This window comes from Anser cygnoides, chromosome 3 (genome assembly GCF_040182565.1).
Source record: "Anser cygnoides isolate HZ-2024a breed goose chromosome 3, Taihu_goose_T2T_genome, whole genome shotgun sequence".
NCBI lineage: Eukaryota > Metazoa > Chordata > Aves > Anseriformes > Anatidae > Anser > Anser cygnoides.
The window spans coordinates 38,985,210-39,000,867 of record NC_089875.1 but is presented as its reverse complement, the minus strand read 5'-3'; the positions used below and the strand labels follow the sequence as shown (position 1 = coordinate 39,000,867).

The window sequence follows — 15,658 nt, the reverse complement described above, 5'->3', positions numbered from 1 at the left end:
GCTACCTCACAGAGTGACTGTGAGGGACCTGGCCTGCCAAAAGAAAATCGTCATGCTTAAGAATTGCAATGTGATCTTCCTTCTCCTTGTAATTTAAAAGGACTTTTCCTACCAACGAACTCAAAATTAACACAATCATAAAAATCTCTTCCACCAACAGCCTGCAGCTGAATAATACTATGAGATGAGTGTTAAAGGCATATGAGGTGCAGATATACATGAACCCAACTGAATTACCCAAGGCATTTAAATAAACTAGGTAACTAAATTATAACCCCAAAACTCACAAACACACTAATTCTTTAAGTATCATACAAATATTAAAGAGTGAGCACTGTTGTCCTGTTTCAGTTTTTAATCATGAGAAATAACTGTTTGACTCTTACGTATGGTTTAACTTGAATATGACATTGTGAGCTGTCCAATTTAAAAAAAAAAAAAAAGATTGCTGTTGCATCCCAACATGTTTTCCTCTTTACTAATGAATTACAATGTATGAGATGAATTCTGCTTTTCTCACAGCTTATGTATTTTGAAAATGTATTATAAAAATAACTACAAAACAGATATTTTAATAATGCCTTGTATTGTCATCATATGCTGTATTTCAACAGTTGCCATCTAGTTTATTATTCAGGTCTGACATATGTCAAAAATTGTGTCAAATGTTACAGTTCTTTCTGGCTATGAAAGTTAATTATGTATTGGTAGTTAAGTGTTCATAATCTGATGTCCAGAAATCAAACTTCCTTCTCTGTTAACCTTCCCTGGAGAGCTATGTTACCAAAACTGCAAAGCTGTTATTCTCAAGAATCAAGCAGAGGAGACGGATTAGCCTAATGAGAACGGCAGAACACGTGCATTATACAGCGAGAAGAGAATGGGGTCGCGTCACTGCAACGCACCTTTGTATTTCATCACAAGCAGGCTCGGCTTTAAGTGCTGAAAACATGTCACGATTCACAGACTTCCCAACTCAAAGAAATATGTATTTGCATTAACAGACTAGATAACATACTAAATGACATTCCAAGTAAACAGCCTATTTTCACGTAAACCGAAATTCATTATATAAATGAATATAAGAACCAAATAACACAATAAAGAACCTTAAAGGGACACTAGCAAAGCCTGTCTCAAAATCTAATTTTTTTTTCTGATGCATATCTGTCAATGTGTTTCCTCACTCATATCTTCTAAGCTCCCTTCAAAGCAAATAGTTGGTGATCCTAAAAATCATGCAGAGATACTAACAACACAAAACCTTTAGCTCAGTTTTCAACAGTAGGCTGTCAACAATACTTTAACTAAAAATATGAAAGTTCTTTAAAGTACTGATTTTCCTCTCCTAATGATACTGTGCGTCCTTTTTCTGACACTAGCTCAGTTACTCAGTTACCAAAGGAAACAGGAGCTGATGAGCACTCTGTCAGTCTGTACGTCCTTCCCTAATAAACTCTGAATGGTTGGGCAAACGCACCACGATGGAGCAAAGACACAAAGACCACAAAATTATAGAGTTGAGCTCACTGAAGAGAAGAGCCATCCCCAGCCGCATCCCACCCCCAAACTGGTTTCCACTGAGCATCAAGCTGCTCAGCAAGTACTGCCGTGGGGACTGGCTCCTCTGCCCCATGCGGGTGGCCAAGCCAAAGGACAGCAGGGAGCCGGGACTAGCCTACGAGCCCTGGTAGGAAACCAACCACGTGTGCTGTGGGGTCAGAGGTGGTCCCAGGCAGCCTGGAGGAGGCAGAGCTGGGGTTTTAGTGCAGGGGGACACACCACATACGCACAGGTTCATCGGGGGGATTGCCCATGCTTGAACCCCATTTTCCCAGCAGCTGATAAGGCAGAGGGAACTCGTGAGCCTCGGGGCTACAGCAGCAATGGCTTGTTTAAGGATCAGACACCCTTATGTTATACTCTCCTCTTTGTAAATTCAAGCAGCTGGGCGAAGAGGTGGTAATCAATCACTAGCTGTGCACGTACAGTTTATAGTATCACTGGAAACACAATGAAAAGATCAGACTGGTTAGCAGCTTTCTGATCTTTTCACTACTTTGCACGGCAACAACATAAAAGCAAGCAACAAGGGTCATTTCTACAGGCTTTATTACGCAGCGGGTAATTGTGCCAAAATAGTACGACTCAAACAGCAACTGCTTAGAACCAGATGTTGGCATTTTCTTATTTCCCTCCTGCCCCTTCCCTTAAAATCTGATACACAAAAGCACTTAAATACGCATTCAGCACTGTAGTTATGTCACAGATTTTGCCAGACCTGAACCCAGAGCTTTAATCATGGGATTTCATCATCTGTTGTGGTTGTGCCTTAAGTAAAGCAAAAGCCGTCACAGCTGGAGGATAAGGAACAGCTTCATGCAGCTGTCCGACTTCACGCTGATGTAAGAGAGGTGCCTTGGGCAGCACTGCTCCGCCAGTCCTCAGCGAGGTTGGGCACCTCAGCTGCAACCACTGCTGCCATTTGCCCCTACTCCCCTCCCAGTACTAACAAAGAAATTTGCTCCAGGAATAACCAGAGACACTAGCAGAAATCAGAAGATATATGCAACTCAGCCCAAACTCCTGCACAGCTTCCTCCTCTTTTTTCCTCCAGATTACACACAGGAGGAAACCCAGAATTCGCTAAAAGGTCTGGATTTCCTCTGACATGAAGCTACCCAAGTGCTTCAAGCTGCATGCCTGAAGACATACCCAAATTCCTACCTTTAACTTAATGCCCATGTGTTTCTTGTTCAGTGAAAGATCCTAGACAGAACATCTGACAATTTCAGAATATTTTTGCAACCCAAATAAAAATACTCTAAAACTATTCTTAAATGAGTAACAGAGAAATGTCAGAAAGCTTCCTGGTTCTAGCTAAAAATAAAACAAATAATTTATTTAGAAGTATACGGGCTTTTGAAGTCTTCAGAGTTTGCCAAACTATTCAATTTCTCATACTCATGCACAGAGACGAAAACTCATCAGGGTTGAGCTGATCACAGGAAGAACCTGGCACAGACTGCTCTCTTTCATATGCCCTCATGATTTTTCTGCCAAAAATAAACACATCTGATCGCAAATGCTAAGTACTATACATTTTTCATTTAAAGGCAACGACCTTCTCTGCTCCAGTGTACCATGCAACATTTTATTATCATTGTGAAGTACCAAATTAGTTGAATTAGTTAGCACTATCAGAGAGCTAATAATTCTGTTTGACCATTTGGATCCATTTGACCTGACAGAGCATTTGACCTGACTGTTTGCTGCATGAAACACTCGAAGTTTACAGACAGAGAATTCTGTCTCTAATCACACCAGTAAAGAGGTACGCTTGTAAGTACAGAGATGTCCTTAATCTTGAGTAAAAACGATAAAATCAGTGGCACAATGGCTCAGCGTGCACATGCACAAAACTATTCCCCAGAAACTACTTGGAATCCACATGATTTTTTGGTTTCCATTACTCTGAATGTGAACTTCAGTTCTTTCGTTACTAACAGAAACACATGCCTGAAATGCAGCCAGAAAATTACAGTTTCATGGTGCATAAACCTCAAACAAGAATACTGTGAAATACTTTTACTATGCAAATGATTATATCGACTATAAATTTAATCAAGTGACCCTACTACTAATAATAAACAGCAACAGAAAAGCAAGCATAAAGGATAAAGCTATCTGAAAATCAAATGTGTTTGATGCATACTCCTGAGTTATTTTAGAAATTGTATCACACACCAAAATCTCAAAAATTTTCACATAAGCATTGTAATAAAAATGCTCAGTTAAAGTTCATTAAGCTTATTATTGTGCTTTAAGTTTACATTTCCGAGCACGGTCTTCCACTCTGCATACTTCAGAACTGGTACGACAGTGCATGCACAGGAGGGACGACTGGACATCTCAACCAACCAGACAAATGGCTTTATAGTAGCAATAAAACTATTTTGGAATTAAACAGAAAAACGTACTGTCAGAAGTAATTTTAATGAGCTATTTTTCCCATAAAGAACACATTGCATGTCAATACTGCACAAAAATAATTCCTGTGGTCCTTGAAGTTAACTGAGGAAATCCAATTCATTTTTTACTAGCAAATTTAGTTTCTCAAAGCAGCAGTGGACAGAGTAAACAAAGAGTGACTGCAATTTCTCCAGTTATAACACTCCAATAAGCCATATCCACCTCCACGAGCATAAAGGCATACATACTACCCGCGTTTATGTAGAAGCAAAATACCTCCATTTATTTTAATAGCTCAGAATAAGATCATGACTCTAAAGCACTTGCCATGTTGATTTGGAAAGATTCGAAGCACATGCTTGTAAGTTAAAAGTATATATATTTTCTTAACTGAATTTGATGTTGAACACAGTGTAGAATTGAGAACTCGGTTTCTAATGCAAAACAATTACGAAATCTTTTTCAACAGAGGAAGAGTAATGTAACAGCTTTTTCTTTCTCATTCAATCACGGCACATGTCAATCCAACCAGTTCCAGGTCCTCAACTTCCATTTTCAGATTTTATCCTCAAATACTTCTCTACAATGTCCTTACACAACCAACCAGTAACCTGATCAGTATACTTGTCCTGATTATTTATTTTCAAGGTTCTTGAAACATCATGATACTGCCAGGGAAAAATCACACTTGTATCAAGTAACTTCAGAGAGTACCATATTTTGTATCATAATATAAGGTTCGCATTTCAATTCTGGTATTTGTCAGAGAAATACCACACCAACAACCACACATTTTTAAAATTCCAGTTCAACAACAACTGAAAAAACAGTTTGTAGCATTGACATTGGAGCATAAACATATTCTGCTCGTTCGTATGTCTTCCATTTTCCTTTTTTTTGAACAAAGCAAAAGAGGAGAAAAATTTTAAAATTACGCAGCTCAACTGGCAGATTAACAATATATAACAGTTGGAAAAAAAAACAGAAAAAAGACTTCATCAAAATAGAAGGGTTTTATAGCAACAAGAAACTTCTTACGCAAGTACTGAGAGAAAATCAGCTTATGTATATAAAAACAACTTAAGTCAAATTGAGTTTCACTACTTAGTAAGATAAATTCATTTTCTAAAATCATTCCCCAAGTGTTGATCATTGCGGGAACAGGACTGCGTTTAGACAAAACTGTTCAAATCCAGTTCCCAGTACTCTCTTTCTCCACAAGCTGTTTTGGCTCAGAATTATAATGCCGTTTTAATTTTCCTATATATTTCTCTAAAAATTAGTTTAAAAAGATATCTACTTAAACCCAGAAAATCAGGAAGTAGATTTTTGCTTTCAATTTCTCCATTATAAAATTTCAATAAAATCAATATTTCAATAAAAGGCAGAAATAAAATTCACGAAAAAAATCCATTTTTTATTTTTTATCATCTTCTTGATTCATACACCTACTTTTCTCTTGAACACCCAGGAAGAAAAAATGTAAAGGAAAAAAATTGGACATACACATAACAAAAGAAAAATCTGTGCTGAGTTTAGTTTGGTTTGCAAAATTTATTTTTGGTCCAGTGGCAAATTGAGAAATGAAAGATTAAATAAGTTCACCTAGTTCAGAATAATTATTTGCATGTATTAACATGAAAAGTCGCAAAGAAAAACATGGTTCCAGAGAGCAACAGTTCTATGACTATCAACAATCTAACAGAAGCCAGACTATTCAATGTCATATAAAGACATACCTTTTTATCATATACATCTTGCCAGTTTACTCCAGCAAAGAAACTATGACGCATGATTTCTTTTGCATCATCTGGGCCTCCACCAAGTCTAAAGAGAGAATTTAAAAAATCATATTAAACAAGCATTACTCTTAAAAGGAGATTAAATTACTGTAATTGTTAGAAAAACAACAATTTCTGAATATCCAGGAAAAATTCTGACCTATTTAATATGAAATTCTCACCTGTTTAATATGAATTCAAGTGATATCAAGATAAGAAGCGGTAACAAAATTGTCCAAATCATGTTCTGTTCTATTTGATTATTCCAACTATGGTGTTCATTACTGTCCACAATCAGTTTTTAATAATCCACTCATTTAAAAGACATACTTAATTTTAGTTTTCTTGAAAGACCAACTAAAGTTCTGGCACTATTAAAAACCAAAACCAACCTAACAGCACTGACACAAAATTTTGCCAGGGAGGTGCCAAGCACTGAATCAGTAATGATTCACACATCATTTTTATACAGTGTTCGCTGCTGTTGCATCTGGGTGCTGTAACAATTAACAAATTACCATAAAATAGTCTCAATCTGAGTCAATTAGTATAAATTAATAAATTGTAGGCCTGCTGAGAAGGTTATTTAAAGGCCATTGTAAATAACCACACTATCCACTGTGGCCCATAGCTTGCCAAAGCCAGACTCTGGCAAATCATCTTAGGAAGTGAATTCCACCTACTTTGAGTGAACTTGCATGGGGTGATTTGAGCTCATGTAAGCAGTCACTGCTGCCAAAAGAAGAGGGTCCCTGCCCTCTCCCCTCTCACTTCCAACTACAGCATCATTTTCACTGATCGCAATACTCACTGGAGTCCGAGAGCTGAGTCAGCTCACTAACGTGGAAGAAAACTAACCCTACAACAAGAAAACAAGAACGAACTGGCATTTTTTTGTTGCTTTAGCGAGTCAATTTTGACTCATCAACAGGTTCAGTGAGCTCCCTTAAGCTGTTGTTGGTGGAGATAGAGCCACACATCCAGAGGAAGGAACCTCTTCCCCTTTCAACAGCAGGTGGACTTCAGGACTGCTCAGCTTTCATCTAACTTCTTCCTAAGTCCAGCTATCCTATGGTCTAACTGAAAGAAGTTGCAACAGGAAAAAAATAGTAATAATCTTAAGTGAACAAACAGCCCATAATTGTTAAATACTAACAAGGAGAATGACACAGGCAGTTTGTGTTTCATTAAAATGAATTGCTAAAGATATAAAGAAAGTTTTTAAAGCAACCTTTTAAGACAAATTCCTCTCTAAAGCAAGGAGCAATAATTCACAAAATTACAGAAACATTCTGGACAACTACCTCAGCCCTGTAGTGACTGGATATAAAGTTATTCTCATTTCCATGCAGTATTTTTCTTTGTTTCTCAGCTACCCATTACAAAATTCTCTACATCTCCGCTAAGCATCCAAGTCTGCAGTCTCCAGACTTCTCTCAGTATCTTCCCATCCAGCTGCTCAGAGAAAAGCTGTGCTGCAGTTAACCTCTGTGCTCCTACCCTATTTATCAGTAGCTAGCACCAAAACTTGAATATGAATAAGCTTGTGAATATAAGTCTGTAACAAACACCACTGTCTGCAAAGATTAATTACAGGGAAGTATCTCTTCAATTCTAAAGGTTAATATATTTGATGGGTCAAACTGTTTGGAGGTTAAAATGCATTAGGAATTACTACAGAGACAAATTTTTACTTTACTTTCCATGTATTTATTTGGTTGGTCACAATTTGCTTTTAGTACATGGAGTAAATTTAGTTAAAATAGATATTGGGCAGCAACGGAAAGGCTGACTGCTTGTACTGTCCTGGCTGCTACACCTAGCTCAGTGCAGGTGAATCCCTCAGAGGGACATGGTGACTGGTCCTGCCCTGAGTGCCAGCAAGCACATGCCTGCTACAGAAAACTTGAGTACAAACTGAGGATGAAGGAGGACTAGAGAAGAGAGAAGGACACACAGAGGAATGCCTGCAGCCTAAGGGATCAAGAAGACCAGGGAGACTGGGAAAAAGAGACAAATCTCACTGATTTACAAAGACAGAGATTTGTTTTGGAACCAGAGGGACTGGACACTGCCGGCCCAGTGCGGGAGGCACTGGAAAATAGATCACCTAGACAACAATCCTTCAGGAAAAAAACCACAACTAAGGGGCACAGGCAGCAGCTGGGTGATGCTTGCTTCCAAACAATGTACATCTCACACGTAAGATGTATTATCTAACAAGTTTATAGTTTACATGATCTAATGTGTGTTCTTTTTACGTGCTTTAATAAAACTTACCTGTGGCAGCTTTTATGTGTCTTCAGGCATGATCACTTCCAAGAAAAAGTGGTTTATTCCCATTAGGCATTATAGCCAACTCAGGGCTAATTCATATTCTGAAAAACAATCTAGAGCACTCCCTTTGTTCCAGTACAAAATCTAAACCTGAAAAGATCTGACTTTGTTGTGAAGGATTAAAAAAGTATTCTCTTCCACGTCCCTTTTCTTCTTTTGCTTGTTAAACTCACTGTTGTATATTATTGATGTACTGAAAAAGTGGAACTCTGAGGCTGTCTGGCTGTGTATGGCCCTTTCCTATGACTGAAAGATCCTTCAGTCAGGAAGACCAGGCACCACTGGCCTATTTTTACATTACGCAATATAATCAGAGTATTTATTATCACTGTATACCTAAGTAATTTTACTTACCGCTTATTTGGATCTTTTATCAGTAGGCCTGAAAGTAATGATTTTGCATCTGCAGATAAAGTTCGAGGAAATTTTATGTCTTCCATTAGTATCAGTTCAAATAGTTTCTCATGATCTTGGTTGTAGAATGGTAATCTTCCACACATCATTTCATACATGACAACGCCTAATCCCCACCAGTCCACTGCACGACCATAGTCATTATCTTCCAACACCTACAACAGAAATCAAAGCCAGCTGCAATACATGCACTACTTCAGGCATGATCATTTCATCTATTCAATGCATCTCTATATGAATGTGTTTTCTTCCACACCATGCAACAAGGTTCACTATGTTCCATGAAGTAGTCCAAAACAGCTGAACTGTACTAGTGCACAGAAGTATGGCAACATTTATACGATACTATGTTTACCACAATACTGTATGTTTATATGATATTATATGATCACAGAAATATAATGCTTATATCATTTGTTAATATGATAATGCCTCCAACGTTGGGTGTCTTATCTTAAAAACAATTACTCCACAGTCCTCCTCTCAGGAGCTCTAGAGAATTGCAATAAGGAATCTAAACAGCATCTCTTGACCTCAGTAGATCTTTATACTGAATTACAGAAATGAAAGCAACATAACAGCGTAGACCCATAATGAAACCATAAGTGATAAGGAAACTAAAGGTTACTATATGTATACATACATAGTTCAGATTTCTGTGCATTACTAGGTGATCATACCCTTTCATTCAAAAGTCGTAAAAATTAGAACTTGATAAATGGTAACACAGAGGGCACTACAATGGCGTGTGCCTAAATTGCCAGTATTTGCTGTAGAAATGTATTTTAAAGAGGCAAAAACCTTAAAACAAGAAATTAGATGTAAATAATGAGCAGAAAGACAGACCAAAGAAATGTGCCTAATATAGATGGACTGTATTTATAAAGAATTAAAGAAATTTCCATGGTTTCTGTATCACTAAAAGGCAGATTCTGAAAAGCAGCACATATGACTGATTAAAAAGCATATACTAATCCACAGAAAACAAATGCCTTTTGCAACACACCGTTGCAGGCAACCAAAGCCACCAAGAGCTTACCCCAATTCAAACAGGAAGAAGACACACAGGAACTGTCATTAAGATACATGCTAGAGAAAGCCCATGGATGTGTAGTAACACCTTCAGGCTTCAAGGAATAAGGCAAACTCTAGCAGATCAGAAATAAAATTTTTCCATGAGCATGTTATATTGTGACTCTCTGAAAAGCGTAAGAATACTTCCAATAATTTCCTGTGAAGCAAGGGCAGACACAGACCTCACCCATCGGGGGACACCAAGTGGCCATGACCACATTGTATCATACAAGGACATGCGCACTACACCAGCCAGCCCTAATGTGGGGTGTAGAGCTCATTTATCTGCCTCTCCTTTTTCTTCTGCAGTGAATCCAAGTCCTGCTCTGAAGTATCTCCTACATGCTATTAGTAGAATATACATCTGATTCAGCACGGCAATTTTGACAATCCCACAGTAATTAATGCATTCATATTCCTAGTTTTCACTGTCCTTAAGGATACGTAGTAGAAACATGATGAAAAGAAGTGTATTGCAAATCCCTCTTGTGTATATATGATTAAAAAATCATAAATATTAACACATTAACACATACTATTTACAACTGTGCCAAAACACACAGACTCGTTACATCATTGATATTTCTAAATAGAGGGTGAAATTTTGGAAAGTGTAAAACACAACAAATTATCTGAATAAGTACATATGACAAAACCAACTAAAATAACTCCTGCATTTTAAAATTAATTAAACATTCTATGAGTTTCAGCATACTGCAAGCCATTTGCTGAAAAAATTTATATGAAATCTGTGTCACTGGTCTTTAAATCACCATTTCTTCTGCCACAGAATAGAAGCATTATATATTTTTCTAATACACGTATTACCACTGTTATTATTTCTCCTATTTGTACCATTAGCTATACTTTTCTTTTGAAGTTACTAAAATACGTAAAATTGCGAGGCAGTGGTAGATTCTTTTTACAAGCAAGCTGAGGTGTGTTTTGCACATATGATTTACAAAAGAAGGCAATGGGAACATAAAACATTTCATTCTCTGAGCAAGACAAATCACATGCCCAACAGCTAAAGCAAACCGTATCTGGGGCTTTACCTAATTTATGCAGGAATTTACCTAATAATAATAAAAAGTATGAGCAACCTTTTGCTGCATTCCCACAACAGCAACAAAACAGTGGTACAAAGAAAGAGCCAAATGTGATTTTTAACCTCTTTTTACATAAAATCATAAAAAAGCATAAAAGCTGGATTAACTGCCTCCCGAACCCGCATATCACCAGCCGGGTTCTCATCCCCAGCTGGCAAAACTGGCAACTCTTTATTTTTGTTTAAATACCTGGTTTACAGCCAGCCAGACAAGCAAGAGCATCAAAAGGGTTTCGTTTAGGCAAAAGGAAAACAGCCTGAAAACAGTATACATAAAGGAAAATGAATTTCAATTTATTTTAATATAAATGGAATAAAATTGTGTTTAATGTTTTCACTGTAAATACACACAACTATTTTCTTTAAGACATTTCTATTCCTCATGGTGTTAAGAAATCCTACGATTTCTGGACTGTAAGAAATCAATGAAAGTGTTGGAGTCCAGCAACTCCTATGATGAAATCTATACAATTACAGTAGGCACAAGAACATGTCTATACACACACATCTATAGCATTACAGGGTCCTTTTCAAACAATTCTTGGACTTTAGGGATTTGGTTTTAATTACACTGAACACAGGACAAGAAAGCTTCAGCCCAGTGCTAAACAAACGTGACATAGTTGCATACTTTGTACCTATGAGTGATTAAAACTTTCGCATGTCAAGAGGTGGATGCCTGCTTTTAGAAATGTCTCCTTAGGTTGTGAGGGTTGGCAAACACCTATTGCTCTCCTCCAGTATGTATGGGGTACCCTTGTATACATGGGGTGCCCATCTAAGCACCTGGCCAGCCTCAGCAGAAATTTTGGTCTTTTAGACTTTGTACACTGCTCTCTAAAGCCACCTCCATCATCTCCATCCAATTCCTGTTCTGCAAGGGCACACAAATCTGTCTTTAAGACAATGCACTGTCCTAACAACCCACTTCCTTCACAGTTGCAGCAGGGAAGACAGCAGGATCACCAAAACCATCATAAAAGGCACATGCTCATCCACTCTGATACTTGTTACAAACCAGTAGGTTGTTTTCTAGAGGTATCAAACAGAAGGATCACATGGAACTCATAAGCTACAGACAGAGCAGCTACACTGAGTACATACTCCAGTCAGGTGTATTTTCATGAAGTACAGATGAAGTTTACATGCTTTCTTCCTCAAAATTAAAAAAGTCAAATCATTCAAGTATATGACTTCTCTTCCTTCATCTGCTTCTTCTACCATTGCACATGAGGTATGAAAATTCCAAGCCACCTCATCAAGATCTAGTGGAAGTTTTAGGAGATGAGAGCTCCAGTGCGATGCGATTTCAGTGTCTGGATAACATTCATAGTCACTCATCCCTATTTTACACCTCACATCCAGCACTGTACCAGTGACTTCCCAGTGTCAAGTAAAGCAGGAGGTCTGCTGAGTGATGTTCAGTTTGGATGATGCCATAGATTATGAGAAATAAAACACAAGAAGTGACCATCGCTTTTATTACTTGAGGGAATCTTACTGTTTGTTTTTAGGGCTCTAGCTCAGTGACTGGTTCTTCCAGAGGCAGCACCAGCCCAATGCACACTTTCATTTCTCTTCCCTCACCGCAACTTCACTTACCTTGCTAAAATTATGCAACATTACGTCAGAGAGTAGACCAGTACTAAGAAAAAGAAAAAGAAAAAAAGTGTTTCACCCTGGGTTATTCAACCTGAATCAAGTCTTTCGGCCTAAGTCACTAAATAATTACGTGAACAGCTGTAGTAGCACAAGTGAGAAGGCAGAAGTGGAAACCCCAGGGCAGGTGGTGTGGAACATAGCATTGCCACCGAAAGAAATGCTTGTCACACTCCACCCACGGTCCTCACCACAGCAGTTACAGAGACTCTCCCAGCTATTCCTGCACACAGACAGCTGCAGCAGCCGTTCTCGCTTAATGGCAAGACGAAGGGCCTGATTCCCTTCCCGACCTGTATTTCTCTAAAGCGCTCTCACAGTACAAAAGGGCTCCAAAGTGGGCAAAAACTAATTGCTGCACTGAAAACATTGCCATTTTAATGGGCGTTGATGCTGCTTTAAAACTTACATCTGTAATAAGAGGACATAGCCTGGATTTATATGGATGCTTTTAAAAAGCTGCACAGGTGCTACTAAAGTTTGTATTTTTCCAGTTTTAGATAAACATGCAAGAGGTTAAATAACATACACCCTTTCTAACAACCAAGAAACATTAGTCAGGCGTCTGCTTCCAGGCATACGCAGGTACTTTAGTGCTTTTATGGATCTTTTAGATGCACTGGACAATATTATAGTTTCAGCTAAGGGAAAGCTATTTATTTACCTTACAACTTCATTTGTATTGCGCACAGAAGGCAACAAAGCACTGCTCTTATGCTTATTTTACATTAAAATCTCAACACTAGCTAAAACAGTATTTGTTTCGTTAGTCAGGAGCTATATTTAAGAAGCATTACATCTCTATATATACACACATACACATATATACGTTTTAAAGAAAGCTGGACAGTAAATATGGCAGTAGTAGTCCATGCCACGGTTTCTCATGCTTTACAGCACTGCTCCCAACTCTCTCCAAAATTTACTGGGATAGCAGGGAAAAAAAGCCACCTGTAAAAAGCGAAAAGGAAGCATTCACCAGAGATTCCACTTTCCTGAAGGGTGTCTGCACCCTTCAGAGTTGCTGGTAAGCATAAGCCAGTAAAAGCAATGGCCAAGGATGTGTGAGATAGTGTTTCATAAACAGAGCAAAGACCATCAAGCCCTCCATACAAAACTCAGAATTAATTTCACAGACTGAACTTTGTGCCTGCAATGACCCAGGCAACACAAACACACTGCAGGGCAATAAAGACTGCAGCAATACAATATTTTTCTCCTTGTATGTAAGGATTTGTTTCGCTGACTAATAACTACAGATCAGAAAAAAATATTCTTTTATTTTAATTTAGTGGAAGAAAAAAAAAGTAATCTCCTAATACTATTCCCCACTGCTGGAAAATATTAATAAAAAACATTAGTATAAGGCAAGTTTTCTCTCACACAGAAAACAAAATCCATTAAAAATAATTCCTCTACTTCATTCATGATTGTAGATTTTCATCTTTAGACTCATCAATCAACACGTCTGCAAGCATCCTTTGTTTATAGGAACATCACTCCTTTAAGAATCATCATAGAATCGCTTGGGTTGGAAGGGACCTTGAAGACCATCTCATTCCAACCACCCTGCCACAGGCAGGGATGCCACCCACTAGATCAGGTTGCTCAGGGCCTCATCCAGCCTGGCCTTGAACACCTCCAGGGATGGGGCATCCACAGTCTCTCTGGGCAACCTGTTTCTGTGCCTCATGTCCATTTAATTCTTACGGCAAAAGTAGTGAAAATGTATATTTTATTGTATAGGCTCCTTATACCTTCAGTAGCAGAGCCAAAAGTTTTCTGACCTGCTGCAACTGTTTGTAGATACATCTGAAAACTTTTATTTACAAGGGTTTGGGACAAAGACTTACGAACCAGGCAGTTAAATGAATCAGACAAAGATAAGTCAATATAAACACATGCAATGCGCATGATTTTGTGGAGGAAAAAAAAATAAAAATTGGAAGGTTGGCAGCCTATATGAAACCTATGATCATCTAAAGTCAGTCATGTATTTCCCCTCGATTTCAGTGAAACTAGGATTCTCTGATATGTCAGTAATCACATAACACTGGACAAGGTGTGACTGCCTTGGACACAAACTGAGCTCAATATAGAAAAACCCTTAATTTTATTTTTACTGCATTTTCTTGAAAGAAAACATCTCTGATAAGCAGCTTCTGGAAGATTTTTTGGTTGCACACCAAAAATTCACATAACCAAGAACTATACTTCCCACAGGACACTAAACATTAATTATTTGCTATAACTTCTGGACTCTACAAACTGACAAATATAGCAGTAACGTTGCAAATGAAAGGCCTCATATAATTTGTTGTTGATCTTCTACAAATGGTTGTCAGCATTGGGTTTTATTTTTAAAAGAACGGCTTCAAAATCTCATTTTGGTACTTTGTGCTAGATAACTAAGGCAACTTAATGGGAAAACAATTAAATTTTTGACCTAGTTATGGTTACTCTTAATATATTATATGTAGACTCTCCGATAGGACGTTACAAACAAATAGCTTGCTCAATCAATAAATTCGACAGAACAGATGGGAAAAGATTTAAACATCTAAACAAACTGTCTGCACACCTATGTTGTGATAGAAAACTGAGAACTTGGATACACCAATGTACCGTTAATTTAAGGGGAAAAAACTGTTTTCAATTAACCTTACAGTTCAGGTGGAGTGTATGTTCTGTAAGCGTTCCTGGTAACCCTTCACACATTTTTATTGCTGCAGGTGTTGGTCTGCTAACAAATATTCATCCACATATTACTCAACAAAAGTTAAAGAAGTGTATTTGCTAGAACTTTCTAGCAATTGCAGTAGCTACTGCAACAAAGAGAAAGTTTATGACCTAACACTAATGAACTAAGGTTATACTCTTTTTTTTTTAATAGAAACAGATGTTTATGCCAAATATATGAAAATCCTCCCTACAGAAGGGTAAGTTTGCCCAATATTACACAAATTTATTTACTGTAACTACATCTTCTGATGAAGAGGGTAAGCATTGCTTAAATGGATGCTCATTGTTTGTGTTACAGGGCTGAAAAGACAAAATGCCAAGGTTATAGATATCCTGGGAAATGGATATCTGAGAATTAAATAAAGGAAAAAAGTTTTCCAGTACTGCTCTAAGTTTTGCAGATTGTTTTTCTCTATTTTTTATCTATGAACTACTGTTTTACTTCTGGTCATTACACAGACAATCTCCCTAATACTTTTTTGTTCTACGGATTTCCTACATCCTACCTAGTCTCTCCTCATGTAACCTTAAAATAAATAGCAAACTAAATTTTTTCATTCACAGGCACACG

The 15,658-nt window shown here is 37.7% G+C and overlaps 1 protein-coding gene across 4 annotated transcripts in view; it reads right to left on the bottom strand.

Annotated features, from left to right (window-relative positions):
* Positions 1-15,658, bottom strand: part of AKT3 (AKT serine/threonine kinase 3) — a 152,916-nt gene that overhangs the window by 10,345 nt on the left and 126,913 nt on the right. For all 4 annotated transcript variants that reach the window (XM_066993933.1, XM_066993934.1, XM_013201875.3 and 1 more), the window contains exons 11-12: positions 8,445-8,659; positions 5,712-5,799 (exon numbers count right to left, since the gene is read on the bottom strand). In XM_066993933.1, the coding sequence (XP_066850034.1) occupies positions 5,712-5,799; positions 8,445-8,659 (303 nt within the window). The remainder of the gene's footprint in view (positions 1-5,711; positions 5,800-8,444; positions 8,660-15,658) is intronic.